Consider the following 23165-nt stretch of genomic DNA (forward strand, 5'->3'; position numbering starts at 1 on the left):
ATGCTTTTGAGTATGGCAATTTGGCTGTGGCCTGCTTCCTAATAAATCTTATAGGAAGTGGGCAACTGGAGAAATAGAAATCTTTAAGTTGCAAGAAGGTGGTTGAAAGAAGCTTAAGAATCAAATGACGGAAATGATAAGACAAATGTATCTGTCACTAAAAATGTATGATAGCCTAGAGGATGGCAAAAACTAACCATCATTAAAAGCTGTAATCTCCTCTGAGGCTGTAAGTCAGAGATTTATGCTGAGTGTGCAGGCGAACTGGCATGGTTCCTTACATGGAACCGCTGTGAAGCAGGGGACAGCAGATTAAATATATTCTAGCGCAGGATTTCCATAGACTTTGTCAAAAGCTCCTGATCAATTTTAGTTTCTCCAGGAAGCAGTGAAGTATTAAAAAAAATCCCAACAACAAAAACACCAAAAAACCAAAACCAAACAAAAAACCAAAACCCAGAGAAATGGGAGAAGGGGAAAAAGGGTCGGGTTTTTCGTGGGTTTGGCAGATGCTGCAGGAACGCCGCGCTGTGCCGTTATCGCTGACCTCCGGCGGGGGCAGCTCCGTTGCCTGGTGCCGCGTGGTACCGTGCAGCTCAGTGCTGCCAAATGCAAAGCCACGGACATCAGACAGCAGGAATACATAACCCTGCTCACAAGGAGTCTAAATTCAACCACGTTGCCTGAGGCGAGAGAGGGAGCTGAGGCGGTGTGTGCTGCACACTTAATGCCTCTGCTCCACAGGCAGCTTTGTAAGAGTAATTGGTAAGGGCCTGGAGAGGAGGGTGAAAATGTTACCCATAAGGGATTTCGTGATGAAAATAGCTTACACAAAGTCACGTTGTTTGAAGACAAGCCTCTGATCAATTAAAAAATGGTGGGTTTAATAGTAATGGGTTGAACAATCCTGCATTCAGTCTCCAACATGATACCGTAAAATTAAAGTGGACAAAGAACAAGGTGTCATGAAGGATATAAAGCAACAGAGGAACTATTGTAGACTAGACTGAGTTTGTTACTTAGGAAAAAGATGAATCATAATGGAATATCTTCTCTCTACACATACAAATAGTAAGTAAGTTGGCAGCTTTCATTCTCTTTCCTCTAGAATTCAGTAAGTGAAGGTTTGGTGGGACAGGGAGGGATCTAAGTGGAACAGAAGGATGACTGTTTTTGCACAGTGCTGGGGAGATAATATTCAGAAATCTCACAAGACTCGGGAGAATTGCAGCAGCGTGCAGAGATGACTCTCGTTTTGACTTTTTGTGGGTCTCTGGTTACACACGCTCTGTGATTTCTGTGTGTAGTTAGTAAGCGCTTCGGAGCGGGTTGTGCCCCACCCTGTGTTTATGTATGGCCTGATGCTTTGGGATTCTACTTCAGGCTTAGAATTTGTAGGTGATACACAAAACCATGCTAATCGTTGGAGGCGATGCACGTGACCAGGTGGTTTTGGCACTGGAAGCAGGAATTCTCATCTTTTTGTTTTATCCTGAAAATTACAATGCCTCTTGCCCAGAGCTGTATCGTGGCAGTATATAGCCAGTGATGTTTTTTGGAGAACATAAGAGTTTAGTGGAGTTTCAATGCATTTCATTACTGATGCTGGATGGACTTGCTGAAATGTCTTCAGGATTCTGTGATGGTATAAACAGCCGGAATGCCTAAACTAATTCTTACAAGCTGTGCTTTTCTACTCTCAGTAAAAAAGCTTGGAGGGGTTTGAAGCTGAATTCACCACTGGGGCACCTGTTTAAGGAATTTGCATGGAATGGGATGATGGGAAGTGTTAAAGGTGCTAATATTCCCTGTATCCTTTTTTTTATTATTATTACTGATTTCCCTGTTCTTTCCACTCTCTCAAAAAGGACACCCTGTATGCATACCCCTGTGGCTCCGACCACACTCCCAGCCCAATGGCCAGCCGGGTACCCTTGGAAGCAGCCCCCCTCCTGGAGAAGACAGAGGCCCGTCTGACAGCTGTGGCAGTGAACGTGGAAGATGGCCACACCATTGTTTTTCTGGGAGACAGCAGAGGGAGACTGCACAAGGTATGATCTGGATTTGACAGGAAGCGAAGAGGATAAAATAATTAAGGAAAAAGAGGCAATTTCTCTTGTCCCTTGGGAAGTCAGGTTCCTACTAAAGATCGTTACTATCAGACGATCTTCTCTCACACTGTACTAAGAGTGTGAGTGCCCCAAACAGTGGTCGTGTTGCCTTTTGGTTACATCTGCCAGCGTCAGGGCTGATATTGGTGAGAGGTTGAAATCCTCACACACGGCAGCGGTTTTAACTTGTTCTTGATGTAGGCTGAGTGCCCCAAACTCCTGCTGTGATACTCTGCCTGCGTACAACTGAGACTCTCTTGCAGGTGTATTTAGGAGCAACGGGAGATGCACATATATACGCTTCTTTAGCTATCCAGTTAAACAGCATGGTGAGCGGAGACCTGCTGTTCGACCAGTTGCAGGAGCACCTCTTTGTCATGACCCAGTCAATGGTAAGAGCAATAATGTTGTTTCCACAGGAGTTGAATGCATCTGAAGTCCGGACAAACTACTGATGGGAGTGGGGGAGGCAAAGAAACAGCTAAGCCTGTGCTGGGCAGCAGCTGCCTGCCAGTCTGGCTTACCGGGGTGGGGACTGGACTTTAGGAAAAGCTGGAGGAAGTGTAGAGTAAGTCGTGTTACCATAAACCATGGCCTGTTTGCATATGCATTTCCCTAAATCAGTCAGGCAGTATCGGCAGTGATGGAGGAATGTGAACTGCAGGCTGTAGAAGGCTGCTCTCTTGGCATGAAGACAAGGGGCTGCGAATTCCTGGGTTCTTCCATTGTCCAAACAGTTCCTGCTCGACACAGTTTACATCTCCATCTGAGCAGAAGAATGTGAGCCTTCTGGGTTCATAAGTAATGTGACCTGTCTTGGTTTTGAAAAAGAGTAAAAAGAAAAAAGGGAGGTTTTGTGTAATTAAAATTGTGATACTTCTGTTTTTAATCGGTTAAAACTTAAACAAGCAGAATGTGTGGGAAATGTCTTCAGATAGCAGAGGTATGATTTGACCAGGTATATAATAAGTCTTGCAGATGAAGTCAGGTTGTATAAGAACCATGCAAGACACACTTCCCTCTTCTCCTGCTTTCTGTAATTCTCTCTGTGCCCGGTGGCAGTTGGAGGAGGAGAGGCATTGCAATGCCTCAGGCCATTGGGATATTGGTGTCTGCTGAACAGGAAATCCAGCTATGGATACTTTATTTGAGAGGATTTGTGCAAAACCAGCTCCTTGAGTTGGGAAGAAAAGGATCCTCCTAGTAAAGGAAAAAGCAGCCTTTGAGTTACTCTGAAGGAAAGAACAAAAAATGAGAGCATGCTGGAAAACCACTGCTTCTATTCGGCACCCCCCAGTGCACTTTTTGATACTCAGAAATTTCATAACACTTCAAAGGAGTTGTTGAAATATGTGAGTGGAAGAAGATTAGGGAAATCTGAAATACATCCTTAATAGTAATTGTTCTGTCAATTAAAAAATGCAAATTACATCACGTACTTAGCAAAAGTAGTAGGTCAAGGATTAGAAGTTGGTATTTTAAAGTAACTGACAGTGTAGTGATTGAAGTGTAGTAGCAGATTAAAGAAAGGGCAAGAGGCAGAAATCAGCAAGGATAGTAAGTTGGAGTGGAAGTGTTTTGTAAGAAAAACTTACCCCGAGATGGGGGAAGGTTTTTGTTCCACGTTGATCAAAGCTGCTCAGTCTACTTTCAGTCCAAGTGATAGTTCTGGGCAATAGCGCACGTGATTCAGAGGCCTTGGTTGGAGCTTCTGTCTCCAGGTTCAGTCACCTACATGTCAGGAGAGATGATGTCCTGTGAGAGTCCAGAAAAGCAAGAGTGAATGGTATTGTCTGCTATTCTGTGTTCTATTTTGTTAAAATATAGTTTTATCACTAAAGTCTCCTTCTTGCAGAAAGTGTCAGAGAGAAGCTGTTAATAGCAGTACACTTTGCTTGCCTCTGTACAGCCTCATGTTTACATGTCCTTCACCAGTATGTGAAATGGCCATTCAGATGGGCTCTGGAAGCGTGTTCCCTTTTTCTTCATGCGATATTGGGGATTAAGAAGTTATTTCAGTGAGCTTGAAGATGACAGGACTTGCTAGTTAGGCAGAAGCAGCCGCAGACCTGGTGCTGTGTTTTCACTGATTTCTTTCTCTGACAGGTGGTAAAGGTTCCCATACTGGAATGTTCCCTGTACTTGGACTGTGAATCCTGTCTGGCACTGAAAGACCCTTACTGTGGCTGGTGTGTCCTTCAGGGACGGTAAGATGGATCCCTGTTCACCTACAAGGGTTTGGGAGGGATAGCCCTTAAGGCTTGTCTCCGTTTACGCTCTTCCGTATGTCTGTATGACTGGATTTAGTTTATTTTCAGTTCCTTGATGGGATAGTTTGACCTACCATTCGTATGTCCTCCTCCCTAAAACACTGCCAGCAGTCACAGTTGCACACAAGAGTATCTTTTCCATTGCTTTTTTGGGTCTTTGCTCACTACTCAAGGCTCCTGTCCAGTTGATTTCAGCCTAGGTTTAGTCTGCAGCTCAAACTGCCTTGTTTCAAATGTAGAGAAACTATCTTACCTCTTCTGCTGGTGTCACTCTCTTATTTAGCATTCCTTCTGACATCTTGCTCCCCTGATGATGATGTTTAATGAGACGTGGTCTATTCCAGTGTTTCTGCCTCCTTTCTGTCTCCCTGTAGAACCCTGTAGGATCTAGTTTACAACCCTTGAAGCCCAAAAGCACCTTCCCATCTATATTTTGGCAACTAGTTCATCCTATTATTGACGGTGGTGGGAGGCTGGTATTTCCATGGCTTGTGTAGCAACTTCCCCAAGACTCTAGCAAGGCGTGAGTCAGCCAGCTTGGAAGCCACACGTGTCCTGCTGGGGCTGCACAGATCCCTCACAGGGCTTCTTGCTCTTTCCCCGCAGATGCAGCCGTCGCTCCGAGTGCTTGCGGTCCAGGTTGAGTGAGCAGTGGCTCTGGAGCTTTAACTCTACACAGCAGTGTCTGTCTGTCCAGTCACTAACACCAGCCAATATCAGCAGAGAAGAAAAGAGAAATGTGAGTGGAGATGATCCTCTGATGATGCTCAAGCATGTAGAAAGTCCCCTGTAAACTGTGAGGAGTCGCAAGTCTTCCTGTTGCTTTCAGTAGGGTACTGAATCACTGAGCCTTAAAGTTGTCTGCCTCACATAAGTTTGGTCATATCAGGAGATAATTTTATTGTGTTTTCCCATAAAGCTAAATGTCCTTGCCTGCTAAGAGGTATTGTGGAGTATTTGATGGCTGCTTGGGTGGGGTCCCTCCTTGGCTTAGTATCTATAAGGTGTCCATGTCCGTGGTTTCACAGTGTTTCTGACACTTGCTGTCAGGAAGATCTGAAAGGAGCTACCCAAAATTATGGCTTCAGTCTGGCATCTGAGAGCTGGCGGAAAAGCTAAGGTGCAACAGTGTTTTGAAGTCTGTCATTGTGTCAGGAGGTGGCAAGAATCTGTCTTTTGCTAGAGACTTGAGCGAAGGGGGATGTTGCCAGTTGCTTGGTGGATGCCAAGTTCAGTTTGGGAACAGCAAGAGATGATGAATGGAACAGTCACTCCTAGAGGTGTTATAGGAAATTGGGTGTGTATGTAGATAACTACTTTATGGGGCTCTTGCTTTGAAAAAACAGAACCAGAAAATTAGATGAAATAAAGAATTGGTAGAGGGCAAATTATTTATTGGATATTATTGAATTGGTAGATATTCCTGGCTATCTCGGACTTGCCTTCTCTGCATGAGGAAGAATTTTACTCATGTTACTTTGAAGATTATGAAAGCCCAGCAGTTCTGACAGAGTCAGGAATCATGTGTCCTTCTCCAGATCCCAGCCAAGCACCAGCTCTGTCAACAGGAGCAGGTCAGTGAAACACTTCAAATGGAGCATGATAGCTCTGATAACATTGTTGGGAGAAAGTATGTTGTAGGTCCATCAGATTGCCAGGATTAACAGCCATGAATGTATGTAGTCTGTTAGCAGGTGTTCATTTCATTCTGTCATAATATCTCTTTGCTTTCTACTTGTGTGTCACACACATCCTGTGCTATTTTGGGCTGTTGCCAAATTCCAATGCCAAATTCTGGTAGTTGGAAAGGAGATCCTGCTTGAAGGGTTGTATGCAAATCTGAGTATGATCTGAAATGCAGTCTAGAGTGGTGGCTGGTTTGGCAGCTTTGTCATAAATCTGGAGAGAGAACTCTCTTAAGCACTGCTTTATTATTTAAATCAAGCAAAACGCAAACCTTCTCAAAATCCATGTCGTTGTGAGAGAAGGACGTACACGTAAGGAAAGGCAAGAAGAGACTCACAGTCCTTAAAGTTGGAAATGAATCTGCAATGCAACATAACTGCAGAAAATATAGTGAGCCTTCTATTACTGTGAACAATAACTGGATGAGTATTGCTAATTGGCCACTCTAAAGAACCTGGAAAACTTCTCAGTTTATAGGATTTGCATTGGATTTTACCCAGCCTGTCAGTGTGAGCTCTGATGAGCTGATCTCTTTAAAGAGCTTGTTCATGTGAAGTAAAAGGCAGGTGCTGGTTGGGAAGCATTCCACACAATCCACCTCAATGGCTAAACAGATTTTCCGTGCAAGTATGCAGCTGGCTAATGGGTCTGAAGCAATCTCCACGGACATGACACGATGGCAGAACCCAGCTCACACACTCATTCAATCTCAAACTCCTTCATTTTCAGTATTATTTACAATATTATGTCTGGCTTTCACACTGCCTTAGTCTGGATCAAACTGACCGTGTCTCCATTCAGGGTGGTCAGGCCAAGGGTTTCCCTCACACACTGCCACCATGGGCAGAGAGGGCAGGGTTGGCTTCCCTGTGTACTTCTGCAAATGTGGGCCTGAATTTAAGCACAGTTGTGAAAAATCAGTGTAGATAAAGCCACAGTCTAGTTCTCATTATTCCAGGCTTCAGATATTTTTACTGACTCCTTTGTAAGTCAGTCTTATTTCAGGGCTCCATGGATGCTTACGTTACTTTAACACTGCATCTCTGAGGTGTAACAAGTTGTTTCTGTTTTCTAGGATGGCTTGTGTCCGTTTGATTTTTGTTGTCCTTTTGCTTCCACAGCTCTTATCCCACTCAGGGAACTACAGCCAGGCATTGTTAGCACAGAGGTTTGCCGTGTCAACTCTGCCAGCTTTTGGTACTCGGATTTCCTCTCTTGCACTGCATTGCTAGCTCTTCCCTGCACAGCTGCTGTGTTCTGCTAAGATGAATTTGAAGCTGGTAACCAAAATCATACACTGTGTTCTGAGGTCTCATCAGGTCTCTACATACCAGCACTCTTCTATTCCTACTTACAATTTTTCTCAGCTCACTAAAGTATTTGTCTTTTTTTCCAGCTTTGTTTTAAAGGTTGCCTACCAGCTCATCTGTCATTTTAAGCTCTTGAGCTCCAAGTTGGTAGCAGAAACTCTTTCTCTCAATTCACAAGTGCTCGACCTCATCTTCTGTACTGTTGAACAGCATTATTGGCAGCCATGGGAAATAATGACCTTTTGGGAGAAAGGAATATTTATAAATATGGTGTCATAACCCTGAAATCCTGGAAGGTGTTAGCCCTTCCACCACTGCCAAATCAGTCACCCCTGTGACAGTGATGGGAGTTGACGGGACTGCAGTGACTCCTGCCTCCAGCTGCATATGATAGCCTTATTTCCTCCTAACTGTGGGTTTTCATACACACCTCATCATCAGCTGTTTTATACCTGCATACTGCTTTGTTTGTCATCCTATCAGAAACTCAGCTTAGGCCCTGACTGATCTTTCACCAGACATGTTAATTGTTTTGTTGTGAATAGAGCTTGCTTGCAAGAGGAGGTCTGAATTCTGCGAGAGGAACAATGGACAAGCTGCTGCTTTTTATAGCAACCTGTCCTGGAGAAATGGCAGCTTCTGGAGTTGAGCAGAGTGTGCAGTATGTTCCCATTGTTTGGAGAACTAATACCCAACTCTAGGGTTGGGAGCATTTGTCTGAAACAAGATTAATTAGCTGGTTTAGTACTGTCATATGCAAAATATCTCTTTCAGGCTCATAAGTTCTGACCATCTCTGCAGCTGTTTGGTCTATCCGAAAACAGTGATAACAGTGATAGTCTCTTCCCAAAGAGAACTGGGCTATCCTGAGGCTTATAGTTGACATGAGGTCTGGATTCAAAGCAGATAAACCTTCAGTCATTGCTAGTGAGATTACGAGTCTTATAAACCTCTTCACTGACTCACTTCTTAGTCTGGACATAGAACAAAGCTCTCAAGGTGAGGGCAGTATGTGAAGGACACATCAGTTCTAAGGGTTTGGTTTGCCTTTGGATAACAAAAGACGACAATCAGCTTTGAGCCTGGAATGTTACGTCTTCCTCTAATACAGAGATGACAGTGGAATTATAGCAGATAAAGACAGAGGGATCTTGAGACTAGTCTTCCTTCCCATGGGTTGGAAAGAGTTGTCATAAACTACTCCTGACAAACTTGTCCAACCTGTTTTTAGTGTCCACGGAGTAATCCAGCGATTGAGATGCTAGAAGCACGGAGGGGAATCTGTCTCTGTGTTTTGACAGTCTCTTTCCTAAAGCATCCTGTGTCTCTTAACAGTATGGCAGACTTATAGTGGCTCCATTTCTAAGAAATTTTTATTTTCATTTTCAGATCATGTCACCATAAAGCTCGTAGTGCGTTTCCATGACATCTTCATTGCTTCTGTGGACTTCTCTTTCTATGACTGTGCTGCAGTGGCCCTGCTGTGGAAATCGGCACCGTGAGCACCTGCTTTTTCTTGTCTGTAGTTATAGGGAGGGTGGCGGTCCCTTCCTGGGTCATTTTAGAAGCTGCTTTGCTATTGTTGTTCCAGGTGCCAGAAGTGTGTCAGCAGTCTCTGGGGATGTAACTGGTGCATCCAGCAACACCTCTGCACCCACAAAGCAGCCTGTGAGGAAGGAACCATTATCTACAATGAAAGGGTGCGTCTTCTACCCAGTCCTAGTCCTATGTGCTATAACAGCCTCAGTGAGTCAGATCTCAGGTGAAATAGCAAGGAGGAGAGCTGTTGGAGCAATGTGTCCCCGGTGTTACAAAGCCCTGCTAGGTTTCTGAGGAAGTGCCATCCGATGAAGCAGGTCACCCTTCTCCTGGGGTTATCCAGCCTGTGTTTTCAAAGCAAGGGACAAGAGCAAGCTGGCAGGGAGGCTGCAAGTGGGGAGTTGGAGCAGATGCCCCGTTTGTGGCTGCCACAGACGGCCTTGTAGTTTTGTGGAGGATGAAGGCAGGCAGACCTCCCTCTGAGCGGAGGCAAGCACAGGCATCTGTGGGAATAAGGAGTGTTGCTGAATCTTCTGTGCTGTGACCATTCCCCAGTCCCATCCCAAGACAAGGTAGCACGAGATGCAGCTCTCATTGAAATTCAGAGGCTGAAGCAGCCTCTTGTGAATGCTGCTATGGGAAGTAATATAGAGTGTTCTTCTGCTTGGGTTTTATTCTGCTCAGTTTCTTTCTCTCTTCTCACCCCACCATGTTGTTCTTCTCTAGGCCCAGATCCCAACCTCAAGTGTGTTTCCTTCTTCAGCAGCTCCCCTCACCAAGTCCTCTACCACAGCCCCAACCACAGCCACAAAACCCATCACTCCTCCCGTGCGTGTGGTACCGAGCACGGTGCCCCTCACAGAGCCCAACCCCATCACGCTCTCCGCAGCCTCGGATGCGACGACTGAGCCTACAGAAACTCTCAGCTATACCTACTTGACTCTTTCAACCGAAGCAGCCTCACTCCAGGCCATCACAGAATCCCCTCTACCACCACCAGCAGACAAACCTGCTGTCACTGTGCCGGAGACAACTTCTCCCGCTCCATCTGTTCTCACCAGCCCATCCAAAACCCTGGATGACACAGCCCTGCCCTCTGAAGAGCCAGCCACAGCCCAGGAGCCACGGCACACCGACCCTTCCACCACCCCAGTGGATAGCCCTCTGCCCACATCTGCAGCAGCAGCAACGCCTTCCCCTCATGTCACCAGTTTCAAGTGGCCTTCGAGTTCTTTTCCTACCGCAGAGGCACTGACATCTGCCATCCCATCTCCCCAAACACCCAGCCAGGTGCCGGGGGACCCTGTTGCCTCTGATGACTCTCCCGGTTTGCTGGGAACTGAACTACCTGTTTCAGAGCTCCCATCATCTGCTCCCCCAGACTGGGTGCTGGAGGAAGACACAGAGCTGCAGGACACGGAGGGCTGGATGGATCTGTCACAGGCTGAGAATGATACATCTCCCTTCTCAGCTTCTACTCTTCTGTCGGGTGATGGTGATTCTTCAGAGAGGGATGTCCCTGACTTTCCCAGGATCCTCCACCCTGATCTTGACTATCAGTACGATGCCCCTGAGTTTTGGGAGGAAGTAAGTTGCCGGGCTTTAGAATTCACAGTCTGAGGCTCTAACACTTGGCAGTTTTCATACAGATTGCTGGTCTGGTATTTCAGCACACAGGAGAGGTTGTGCCCTCTGAAGGTGGAGCAGCTGACCTCTGTAATGTGCAGAGTGAGAAAGGACAGCTTGAGGAAGAAAAATGTGTGTGAGGTTCCTGGGTCTTGTAGAAATGGCTTGAAGGCAGCAGCAAGGTGGCAGCCGCTGTGATGTCCAGCATATTCACAGCTTTCTGCTGTTCACCTCTTTGGGCTCTTGCATTGCTTTCTTGTAACTTCACGATAAAGAAGCACAGCCGTGCCTTCATCCAGGCCGGGCTTGGTTCTCTGTTGGCATGTTAGGCTTTGATTCTCTTTCTCTAAAGACCTGTGTTTGTTTTCAGAATGAAGAGCTTAGCTGGGGTCCAGACGCGTGTCCCTGTGTGCAGGGAATCCAGGGATCATCGTTGTTTCCAGTCAATGTGGAAAGGAAGATAACCCTGCTGGGAAAGAACTTCCACCTCTACCAGGTAGTCAGCTCAATGCCATCAGCATTGAGAAACTGTATTAATGCAGAGCACTGTTTGGGCTGCTAAAAATACATGTAAGACAGTTGTGGCTCTGCCTAGGTTTCTCCTGTTTGCAGAAACACCTAGAAGAATGACCTACTTCTGTGAACAAAGTATTATATCTGGATTTATTGGTGGGTAGGAGGTCACCTAGAGAAAGGGAGGAGAGTACAGGTGCGCATCAACCTTCTGGAGAAGATCTGCATGTGTTTGGATTAAATTGCACCTGTGCTGCACCGTAGATGGTAGTTCTAGGAATAACTTCCTGCTGAATCTCTGCTGATTGTTTGTGTCTCCATCAGCTAAAGATAAGCCATCTGTTCCCTTTCCTTCCTGGCATGCTCCTGTTAACGCTGCTATTCCTGTCGTACCTGAAACTTCTGCAATGGGGAAAACCACCCTTGAAAGCTATGTTTCTTGGGTGTGCCTCTGATAAAAATTCTCTTTCCTTCTCAAGACAGAAGACTGATTTAGTAACCTTTTACAAACAACTGCCTCAGAACATGCAGCCCACAGACTAATTGTTACTTTATATGTTAAACCTGATATACTGCACTCCTCAGAGGAGCAGAGCTGGTTACAAATGCATATCCATCTTTTTTTTTTTTTTTTTTTTAATAGGAAGTGTCTAAGCAATTCCTTGGAAGACTTACAGGAAAGAGAGAAGAAAAATACACTTATGTTTTTTGAGGGGCACTGCCCTAATCTGGGTACTCTTCATTTCCAAGCTAATGTTTCACAGAGATACACAGGCATAACCAATCTCAATCGTTTTTCTTTAATTCCTCCTCCTGTGCTGAGTTCTTACCACACTGACATACACGTGCTCCCTTCTAGGTGTTTTGTTTTGAGTTGGTTTACCTTTCATACATGGAGGCAGTGACAGCGTAGAGAGCCCTTGAATATAGCATAGAGTTGGCATAACAAAGGGAATGAGGGGAGCATGCTGCTTGCCCAGTAAGTGGCTTGATAAAAGGTCCTGGGGAGGCAGGAGTATGCTGTCACATAGCAGGAAGCTCTGTAGAGTTGAGAAATGGTGCCATGTGTATCTTCTCTGCAGGACCAGCAGTGGGACTATGAGTGTGTCCTGAATTTGGAGGGGAGGACAGTGGTGATGGATGCTTATGTGGAAGGAGAAGAAACAAACCAGTCCCTCTGTTATATCACCTGCCAGATGAACCAGGTGAGTGCTTGGAATACGATGCCAGTTCAGAGTTCATGCTGCTGCTGGTTTTGTTCAGCAAACTCTTTGGGGGTGTCCTGGTTTCAGATGGGATAGGATAAACACTACTGGTCAGCAGCTAAATACATCTGTGTATTACCAACATTATTCTGATAATAATAAATCCAAATCACAACACTATACCAGCCACTAGGAAGAAAATTAACAAAGACAAGGATTTTTCAGCTTCTCATGTCCTGTGAGGAAGAAGGCTGGAGGGGCATAAGAAGTTGGGATGGGGACACAAAAAGGACAGCTGACCCAGACTGGTCAAAGGAATATCCAGGACATACGATGTCATGCCCAGTATATAAACTGGGGGGAGTTGGGTGGGAGGGGTGGATGCTGCTCAGGGGCTGGCCAGGCATCAACCAGCAGGTGGTGAGCAATTGTTGTGCATCACTTGTCTGTCTTGGCTTTTATTTCACTCTCTTCTTATCTTCCTTTTTATTACAATTATTATTATTACTACGACTATATTTTTATTTCAATTATTAAACGGTTTTTATCTCAACCCATGAGTTTTATTTGGTTTTGATTCTCCTCCCCCATCCCATCATGAGGGAGAGGAGTGGGCGAGCGTCTGCATGGTGCTTACCTGGGGTGAAACCACCAGGAGAAAAGAGCATATTTTTGCCAAAATATTTGTAGAATATTTAGCAGTATGGGGCCCTCACCTGTGGTGCTGCTGTCTGACAGTACTGGTATCTTCAACGTAGAGAAAAGATTGCGCCGCCTGAGCCACGTGCCCCCTTGCTGCCTCTGCAGTAGCACAGGGTGATGCCATCTCTCAATCATTGCACCCTGCCAGGACAACGCCACGTCTACTTTAGCTCGAGGCACTGTTGTTCGTGGTTTTCTGGATTGTGACTTCTGTGAGGGTAGTTCCTTTGGGAAAAGAAATATGTTATCAATACCTGTTTTGTTCTTAGTTATGGGAGCTAGCTGGGGATGGTAAGATTAACAGGCAAAATTAAAACAGCCATGTACATTTCTGGGTGATGTGTGGGTTTTGATTAGGGCAAGATTTGCAAGCAGTGGTGACATTTTTGGTTCACAAACTCGTATAGTTAAGGGAGAGGAACAACGTAGGCTCTCGTGCACGCGAGTCCTGCAGAGCAATTGCAATCCTCCATCTTCAGCTCTACTGAATGGCAGAAGGGACACCTTGAGCAGTTGGCTTGCAGACAGGAATTAGCCATTTAGAAATGCAGTTAGGAAGCTAAGTAAGTATTGTGAGCACGCATTTATTTTTGGTATTCCTCCTGCTGAACCAGTGCCTGCTGCTTTTTCTAGATCAGAGTTGTGACTGTGTGAACCAGTGAGGACAGGCCTGTGCTGCCACTGCTCCAGCTAGTGCTGCCTTGGCTGCATTCACAGCCCCATGTGGGCTGTACGTGCTGGTGCACTTTGCAGGATGGATGCTGATCCTTTTTACCTACTCAGCTGGCTTGTTTGTGCCTCTCTTAAGACCTTGATGGTCTTTGTGGGCCCCTCACCCCAAAAAGGCCACTGAGTGACTCGAGCGTGGCCAGAGAAGGGCAACGGAGCTGGGGCAGGGTCTGGAGCACAGGTCTGCTGGGGAGCGGCTGGGGGAACTGGGGGGGGTCAGGCTGGAGAAGAGGAGGCTGAGGGGAGACCTCCTGGCCCTCTGCAACTCCCTGCCAGGAGGGGGCAGAGAGTGGGGATGAGTCCCTGGAGCCAAGGCCCCAGCGCCAGGCCCGGAGGGAATGGCCTCAAGCTGCCCAGGGCAGGGTCAGGCTGGCTCTGAGGAAGGATTTCTGTGCAGAAGGGGCTGTTGGGCGTTGGAATGGGCTGCCCAGGGCAGGGGGGAGTCCCCGGGATCCCTGGAGGGGTTGAAGAGTTGGGCTGAGCCAGCGCTGAGGGATCTGGGGGAGTTGGAAAGGGTCAGGGTGAGGGTCATGGTTGGGCTGGAGGAGCCTCAAGGTCTTTTCCAACCTGGATGCTTCTGTGGTTCTGTCTTTGCAGTACAGTTACACAGCGCCCCAACTCGAATTCAACGCTGTGGTGTTTGTGCAGAGGCGACAACACCTTCGAGTGGACAGTGCTGCAGATCTTCATGGTAGGAATGCAACACCTCCCTGGCAGAAAAACAGCAGATGCCATGGAAGAGGATTGAGAAATCCTCAGATGAGGCTTTTTGCATCTGTAGTAGCCCTATCACAGGGAAACTACGGAAAACATACAGCCTCGTTTCTGTTGCTTGGCACAGGGGAGGGAGGAGGAGATGGTTCTGTGCAAGATGCCAGGTTACTGGATTATTCTGTGCCCTGGGGGATGTTTGTAGATGCCTCTGAATTTTTCTCCTTTGCAGTGACTTTTTACAACTGCTCTGTGGGACACAGCGATTGTAGCCGCTGCCAAACAGCTGACTCAAAATACAACTGTGTGTGGTGTGGAGGTGACAACCCCAGTTGTATCTTCAGGGGCTCCTGCAAGGAAGAGATAGAAGACCTGTGTCCGGCACCTCTCATTCACTCTGTGAGTAACTTGCTAGTGTACTGCACCCGGGGCGAGGAGGATTCCATTCTCCGGTTGAAATCAAAGGGCTACAAACTCAGAGGGTGAACAGTGCAGCTTCAGGCCATCTGGAGAGCAAGTTAATCCTATTCTACTGTGATCCCTCGGTGTGAGGATGCTAAACCTTTCTGCTGGGCTTTCGGTTTGCTGATAGAGAACAGTGGGGAAGGATGCATTTGTATCTCCTGAGCTGAAACTGGCAGAATCTGAGCAGAAACTGGCAGAAAGAGCAGAATCATTCAGGAGCTGGGAAAGGGTCCACAGATTGGATCCTCCAACTGTCCCAAGCCAGACCCTGAAACAGCTTGACCCAGCTGAGCCTGGGGCAAAGGAGGGTAAAACCTAATGATAATGGCCCAGCAAGGATGGGAAAAGCATGACAGGTTACTGGAATTAAATATTTTTGTCTGTTTATTTTAAATGTTTCTTGCTAACTGCCACATGACAAGTGTCTGTAGCCATGTGTCCCTTTTGCTGTCAGCTTGTCCTCCCTCCGGTGGCACACAACATCCATGTGCTGCATCTTGTCTTAGTTTACCTTGGATGCTGCTCAGGGACGGAGCTTTGACGTTTGTGCAGCATGCAATTCATTGTCGTACTGATGCTGAGGGGGGAATGGTGCTTGCTGCTTCAATACTAGTAACATGTATTGGCTTGTGCATTCCCACTCTTCAGCAGAAATGCCCTATGGAGTGGTCAGCGTGTTGATGAGAAGGCAAAGCAGGGCAGTCCTTGCCTTAGGAGTCCGTAGTGGTTTATCACCTCTGGGGGGGGAGCTGCTGGCAACAGTGAGGTATGGGAAAGAGGCTCCGACTGTGCTGTTCTTTGTGGCCTTTCTTTTGATGAGGGTGCAACCTGGTACTAGTCCAAGCCAGCAAAAGTCCACAGCAGTGACCCGACCAGGCGGAGTTTGTAATGGGGCAGTTGAAGGGCCCTGTGCTGTAGATCAGCTGCCAGACTGCAGAGGTCTGAGATACTGTGACATTTACACGTGCGCGGATGTCTTTGCAGGTGTACCCCCTGTCTGGACCAGTGGAAGGTGGCACTAGAATCACCATCACTGGCTCAAACCTCGGGCAGAAACATCAAGACATTGCAGAAACTGTCACTGTTGCAGGAATTCCCTGTGCCGTAGATGCTCAAGAGTATGAGATCTCTAGCAGGTAGAGTATCTGTGAAACCACCTCCCAAGGGCAGGCGCTGGCTTCTCCCTTGGCTGCTGACACCAGCCTCAGATGTTGTTGCCTTTGCTGTAGCAGGTCCTGAGCCTTGCTCGTTCCCCAGGGAGTGCCCCTGAGTCACTGATTAGTTACTCAGGCAGTGACCTGGGAGAGAGAAGGTTGTGTCCGAGGCGATACAACCAGCGCTGCTGTATCCCGACCACGCTGCCAGCACAGAGCCCACAGGCCAGCCAGGTCAGGGAGTCACAGGCTCAGAACCATGCGGTTTCATGGGTGTGTCTCCCAGCCACAGGGTGACTTCAAAAAGCAAAGGATGTGGCCTGTGCAGGCATCACTGCTAGGAAAATATCCTGACAGTGTTAACACAGGGTGAGGATGGGAGTGTGTGGTTGGAGGTACGACACAGGTTTTGCCCTCTGCTTGAGTGGGCACACCCTTAGACTGTTGTTCTTGCCAGCCAGACTTCCACCTCCCAGGAACAAACCCAGTGAAAGGACTCTCAACCAGGGACAGACCAGGGAGTCCTGGTGGGCCCCATGCCACTCTTCTGGTGGCTGGGAGTGCCTCGCATGTCACACAGTGCTTGTAAAAAAATAGTGCCTAGGAGGAGGATGAGAAGCAGAAAGACCTGACCTGCTGAATCCAGCTGATGTCAGTGACCGAGAACTGGGTAGCTGCTGTGTCTGGCCGAGGCAGGACCATCTAACACGGCAGTGTAGTGAGAGGTGTGACTGGGGGGTAGCTAGGCAGCAAGGAGAAAGGAATATCTGTGTAGTTGGCCTGTGTCAGGGCAGGTAGGTGGGAGCCTTGGACGAGGGAGGGAGAGGAGCCAAGCAACCAGCGGGAGAAGAAGAGAGCAATTGTGAGTAACCTCTCATCAGAGCTGTCACAAACCCATTTTTCCATTCCATGGTAGCAGTAGTTGTAGCACCCTTCCCTCTGGGAGTCGGGTAAGATCCTGCTGGGAAATGGCCTGCTGTGTTGAGCAGTGTTGTCCTGTCTGTGTGCCTCGTTTGTCTGGATCCATCTGCTTTCTGTTTTCATTCTAGAGTTTGTGGGGCGTTAGGACTGTCTTTGTTCCGTAAATCACCTGGCATCACAGGGTCCTGGCTTGGGACTGCGCTGCCGAAGTCCAAATTCCTGAGCCTTTTTGGTTGAGGGGATATAGCTGTGAGCCTGGAACCAACTCCTGAGCAAGGCCCAGACAAAATTAATCTCCTACTGTGTAGGAAGGCTGGGAAGTCTCTTGCAGAGTAGTTTTTCTGTTAGCAGGTCAGTGCTGTACCGTGGGATTCCTTGCTGCCCCATTCTAAGTACAACCTGACTTTTCAACTTGTCAGCATCTCCCATACCAAATTATGGCTGGAAAAAGAGCTGGGAAGAATGGGTGGGGCAGATGAGGGGAACTGGTTGAGCCCAGGGGCCACTGGCTGAAGGCCAGTGCCAGCTAAACCTACAGTCTTGAGTTTTCTTCTTGATCAGATGCAACGCTGTGTGGAATGACCCGCTGCTAGCCTGGGGTTGCTCCAGATGTGACTGACTGGATCAGCTCTGGGCAGCAGCAGAGTTCTTGAACTCCTCCTGTATCTGTGATACAGTGGGCTTCATCCTGTCTGTCCCAGAAGGAGTAATTTTGGATAGGATGGGCCTGTTTGGAAATGCCGAAATGCCCCCTGTTTTTTTGTTTTTTTTTTTTTTTTCTTCTGCTGCACCTAATCCAGCTGCTGAAGGTGTTTCTCAGTGTTTGGTTGTGTATTGTGAGCATGTGATCAGGCTGAAAGAAGGGAGCTGTGGTTGCTAAACGGTTGTAGGACGTGATGTGATGGATGCAGCTCATCTGCTCTTCCACGCTGTGACACTGCTCTTGGATTGCCCTGCAGTATCGTGTGCATCACCGGCGGGAGCTGGACGGAGAGATTTGGACACATTGTGGTGGAAGTGCCGGGAGGAGGACGTGGAGTTTCTGGGCATATTTTCACCTATCAGGTAACGTAACTATTGCTTTAATACCTCTTCCTGTTCTTCTGCTATCTCTGCCAAGTGGCTGTCTATTGCATGAACTTATTGGACTCTACCAGGTGCTTGCTGCTGGTATTTTTATCTGATTTTTTTTTTCTGGTATTTGTGGTGGTGGGGGTGGGGTGGGGTTGTTTTGCTTCTTTCTTCCCCCTCGCTGTCGTAATTAATTAAATATTCTGTAGTCTAGTGATATTTTTCTTTACATGGGTAACTAGCAAATGTTTAAAGAAAGAGGAAAAGTACAGGGTACATTTCTGATTTGGAGATTTATTTTTTTAATTGATGACTTAACATCTTGCCAAAACTTCTGATTTTTCTTTTATTAATTTGCAAATTGCTGCTTGGACACGCTTCTTCTGACCTTCAGCAGCTAGTGGCGATAGGTCCTGTGCGTTGTATGGAGAAATGTTTCCTATTATTTTTAAAACATGTTTCTAATCATTTGTAAGTTGCACAGCAAGGACGAAAATGGAGTAATTTTATCTAAAAACTGCTTAAGTATTATTTCCTAGTTGCTGGATTTAAGATAACAAAAAGTTACATACCTAGTTCCATGTCTCCCTCTTCCATGGAAGGGGAAAGACATGCCTGAGAAGCCTTAGGCTATTCCATTTTTGGCTGTATAGAGCCATTTACAGACTGGATTGTGCTTGTTGCTCTGCTCTGGGTTTTAGTTCTATTATCACCGTTTTGAGACAGGGTAATGAGAACTGCATGCTGTGTTCAAGATGTGAGTGCAAAAGGAATTTTTACTGTGGCCAAAAAGTCTTTTTTTTCTTAATTCCCAGTACTTCCTACCACTTGGTGTGTGTTAGCTGAGATCTGTGCGTACAGCCGTAGAGTTGTTATAGGTACCAAAGCACTCTGGAATGGGCAGGAGCTATTCTGAAACTCCCAACTGCGTACATACGCTTGGGTTGGTTTTTTGCTGTAGTCTCCCTGCTCCTTCTCACTTTGTGTTTCTTGCTCTTCATTTATCAGCAGTGACTCACTTGTGCCACTCTGCCTGGTTCATCTAAATTTTGCTGCAGCTCCTCAGTGGTACTAAGTTTTTGTTCCTCTGAATAACTTATCAAATTTCATTTCCCCTTTACAGGTCACCTTACAAGTATGTTTGACAGTGCATGTCTCAACACAAATTCTTAGGGCTTCCTGCTGGTAATCTCCTCATCTACTAGACAAACAGACAATTTATTTGCTGCCTTGTTTTTCCTAACCTGAGTTATTAATCCAGTTACCGATGGGAACAATCCCTTTGAACTGTTAATCCCCAGGGTTTGTGTGTGAGGCTCACAGCTCGGCTGTTTGCAGCATCCGCCTCGCTCTTGCAGTCTGTGGGAAGTCTGTTCCCCAGTTTGTGGTTCTTGCTGGTGTTGGTTGATCCCTCCTCCCTTGCCTTTGCTCCATAAGCTGCTGGGGCCTAGCTGAGGCCTGTCTGTGATTGGGATCTATAGCTTCTATTTTCAGAGCACTGGAGGTCACTGAACATGTTCTGCTGTTTTATTTCCTTGCCTTATCTTTTGAGGTCCTTGTCACTCACCTCCTTTTTTTCTTTTTTCCCCCCCTCCCCCTGCTTTCTTCTAGAACCCAGAGCTGAAATCCATTGTTCCAACTCAGGGCCCCAAAGCAGGAGGAACCTGCCTCACCCTTCTGGGCTCAAAGCTGCTGACGGGGCATCCTAGTGAGATCAGTGTCCTGCTTGGAGACCTCCCTTGTCACATGTAAGATCCGAGCCTGACGATGTGCCGGCTGTGCGCTGCCCCGTGTCCTTCCCAGAGCCCTGCAGGGCGTGCTGCTGCCTGCCTCAGCCCTTTCATACAGGCTGTTGGAGCTCTGCTCACCTCTGCTCAAGGAGATGCTCCCCTTGAGGGTCACGGCAGCAACCTCGACCATCTTACGTCCCTGCCCGTGTTCCCTTGGACATGAACGGTGCTGCGTGGCCTCTGTTCTGCCCGTCTCTTGACAGGACTATACCCCGTGCTGCCAGCTCTGCTTCTGCTGATGGGGGACTGCAGTTGGCTCCTGCAGACTGACACTAAGAGCTGCTTGTTCTCGTGCACCCAGGGACACGTACACCTGGCAGCATGTGCCTGGGTAGTGTGCTTCCAGTCTTTTCAGTCTGGACAGTGGCTGCACCTGCTTTTTGTCCACGTGCTGCTCACTGACAGCTGCCCAGCAATTACTGCTGGCTTAGATAAGGCACAAGGCCTTTCAGCACTAAATTTAAGAAAATACCAGAAAAGGTTTGCAGTCTGTCTGAAAAGAGCAAGGCATAATGCTATCAAATCTGTCTCTGCAGTGGCTGTGTTAATCCCTTGTTCTCTCTTCTGTCTCTCCAAGCCTCTCTGAGATGACAGAGGATCAGCTGGCGTGTCAGACGAGTCCCAGCAATGTATCCACAGAACTCCCAGTCACTATCAAATACGGGGACCAAGAGCGGAGACTGGAAGGATCCCTCTTCAGATACACTCTGGATCCCAACATCACTTTTGCAGAGCCGCCTAAAAGCTTCCTCAGGTAGAAAGACTGAGCACACCTTCCCCAGGGCTGCGTGCTGAGGGAGGTTCTACAGCACCAACAGCTGTCTGAGCTGTGCTTTGGATTAAAGCCAGGCTTGTAGGAACGAGCATAAGCAGAAGGGTGGGAGCGTGGGCAAGACAGAGCTAACAGATAATAGGTGGGTGACATCAGCTATTTTTCTTTTTCAGTGGAGGGAGAGTGCTCAGAGTTCATGGATACAACTTGGACGTTGTACAGAAACCAAAGATCCGAGTTACAGTTTCTCCTTCTGAACGCCGGCGCCGGGGACTGGGGCGGTGGCGCAGAATCATCCCGGACACCGAGTGCCCTGAGGATGCTCTGTGCAGTGTCCAGCAGGTAGCGTGGCCCCGCGCTCGGTGGGGCTGAGGGTGCATGAGGTGCTCTGGAGAGGTGGCCTTTCTTCCCTAGGGCTTTTCCCCCCACTTGCTGTTACCTACTTGGATCATACCAACAGTCTTGGCTGAGTGGAATGTTCTCTGCCAGACTGAGAGGTTAAGTGCTTCCACAAACATTTCCATGAGTTTGGGTCTGCCTCTGCTTAGAGATGAGCAGGACTTGTGTTGGGGGACAGAAACAGCAGGACAGTGTGGAAATCAAATCTGTAGCTGAGCTAGAGACCTTGTGTGCCTCAGCATGGCCGTGCTCCAGACTCTTGCTTTTGCATAGTTCAGTCCACCTCTATAGCCCCTGGGCTCTCTCTGAGGTACAAAACCAGGCAGAGTTCAGTAGAATCACCAGTTCCACCAACACTTTCTGCTCTCCTGCTGCCAGTGTCCTGAGCTGGATCACTACAGAGGTATTGATGTGATTATCAAGGTCACAGTGTGCAGTAGAATTTGTAGAGGTAGAGGGTGTTTGGCAGCCAGAGTACAAGAAGGATTTGCATTATTAGTGCAAATGATGGAGGGCTTCCTGTACATAAACTGGGAGAATATGCTCCCAATGCTCATGCATCAATAATACCTGGTTTTGCCCATGTTCTTAGGAAGGAATTTGAGGCTACAGGGGAGAAGACAAAAATTTGACTCTTAATACTTTCACCAAATGTATAAAACATATCCAGCAGACAAAGGAACACTTTTTACAGAAGCATTCAGGCTAGGAAATCAGCCTTGCATTGAAAGTATTTGGTCCCACTCTGTCAGAACAGAGATCTAAAGCTGATGTCTCTGCAGAATTTGCTGCCAGGGGGATGTCAGAGCTGATTCCCACTGCTGAGACTCGGGTACTTGCAACAAAACCAGTGTTATGAAATCTCGCTTTAGAAGAACATGGGGAATTCCTCACATCTTGGATTTTTCCCTCTACAATTAAGCAGAGTTCCTCTGGCGTTGCTCCAGATGAGAGGAATGCAGACTGGCCCCAGATTGCTCGGGGTTAGGAAGTATTGCAAAGCTGCCAGAGAGGCGTTAGTGTTTCACTTACTGACACTTTTTTTGCTTTTCACGTTTAGTTTGAAGAACCGTGTCTTGTTAACTCCTCCTACCTGATTCTCTGCAAAACTCCAGCCATTAACCTGCTGTTGCGGAGTGTCCATATCAAACTGGAATTTATTCTGGATAATTTGAGCTTTGATTTCAACTCATTGCATCCCATGCCCTTCTCTTATGAAGTCAACCCCATCCTAAAACCACTGAATGCTGAAGATCCTGCCAAACCATATCGTCACAAGCCAGGAAGCGTCATCTCTGTGGAGGTAACACAAAAACTAGTTGGAAGTAATGTTCCTCATAAAAAGTTGTTTCTAACCAGAGTGTTTATATTGGTGTCATGCAGCATCCAGAGTTTTAAAGCATTTGACAGGCTTACAGCCTGTCACAGCACATCTACTTTGGCCTATGAGTAAAGGTACATAAGAAGAGGGAAAACACTGCATCAAAAAAGCCTCTTAAGCCCATAAATCTAGTTAAGGGCTTCATAAGGCTTGTGGGAACTGCTGTGCTTTCTTATTTTTAATCCTAATAAACTACTTGTATATGAGATACTAGTGCTAAGTAAACCCCATACCCTATTCTCAGCTGCTGGCTTTTTCAGAACTTCTTCAGATTCCTCTAGAAGTAACTTAAGAGTAAAAAGAATCCTGACAGTAGGGAAGATCTGTTACTAGGTGGAGGTAAGAAAATAATTCTTTGAAGGTGACACGGAAGGACAGAGTGGTTAATGTTTTTTTCTGTACATGTGAGGACAAAAACCCCTCTGAGGTATTTATTTTGTCTGGAAAGGTATTTTCTAGTCCAGCACTCATTAAGAAAGAAAGTGAATGGCTGCAGCTGGAGATTCACTTTCTCCACTTGCTCTTTTTTGCATAATGATTAAAATCTGTGAGGGTGTACTAGTCTAGAAATGTCTAGTCTGCTGTCATTGGTATTGAATGCATCTCAGAGAAGTAGGGTAATTTGAAGAGATTCAGAGAGAACTAACAAGATGCGAGCTCTCAAAGAGCAAGGAGGCTGATCTACCAACCTGTGAGGATACCCTGACAGAGCTCTGGGCAAGAGCATGAAAATGCTGCTGCAGGATTCAGCTTAGAAAGCATTAAAACCTAAAAATGTAATTAACATCAGTCAGCATATTAATAAAAAAA

At 46.9% G+C, this 23165-nt stretch overlaps 1 protein-coding gene across 1 annotated transcript in view; it reads left to right on the plus strand.

Annotated features, from left to right (window-relative positions):
- Positions 1-23165, plus strand: part of PLXNB1 (plexin B1) — a 66846-nt gene that overhangs the window by 29186 nt on the left and 14495 nt on the right. Inside the window, exons 4-21 of the mRNA XM_026857217.1 lie at positions 1869-2051; positions 2375-2503; positions 4218-4318; positions 4988-5120; positions 5799-5955; positions 8767-8875; positions 8969-9077; positions 9643-10503; positions 10913-11038; positions 12138-12260; positions 14289-14382; positions 14635-14801; positions 15852-16003; positions 17902-18007; positions 19625-19761; positions 20381-20557; positions 20749-20917; positions 22035-22277. Of these exons, the coding sequence (XP_026713018.1) occupies positions 1869-2051; positions 2375-2503; positions 4218-4318; positions 4988-5120; positions 5799-5955; positions 8767-8875; positions 8969-9077; positions 9643-10503; positions 10913-11038; positions 12138-12260; positions 14289-14382; positions 14635-14801; positions 15852-16003; positions 17902-18007; positions 19625-19761; positions 20381-20557; positions 20749-20917; positions 22035-22277 (3276 nt within the window). The remainder of the gene's footprint in view (positions 1-1868; positions 2052-2374; positions 2504-4217; positions 4319-4987; positions 5121-5798; positions 5956-8766; positions 8876-8968; positions 9078-9642; positions 10504-10912; positions 11039-12137; positions 12261-14288; positions 14383-14634; positions 14802-15851; positions 16004-17901; positions 18008-19624; positions 19762-20380; positions 20558-20748; positions 20918-22034; positions 22278-23165) is intronic.

The sequence above is a fragment of the Athene cunicularia genome (genome assembly GCF_003259725.1).
Source record: "Athene cunicularia isolate RWA chromosome 12 unlocalized genomic scaffold, athCun1 chr12_part1, whole genome shotgun sequence".
Lineage (NCBI taxonomy): Eukaryota > Metazoa > Chordata > Aves > Strigiformes > Strigidae > Athene > Athene cunicularia.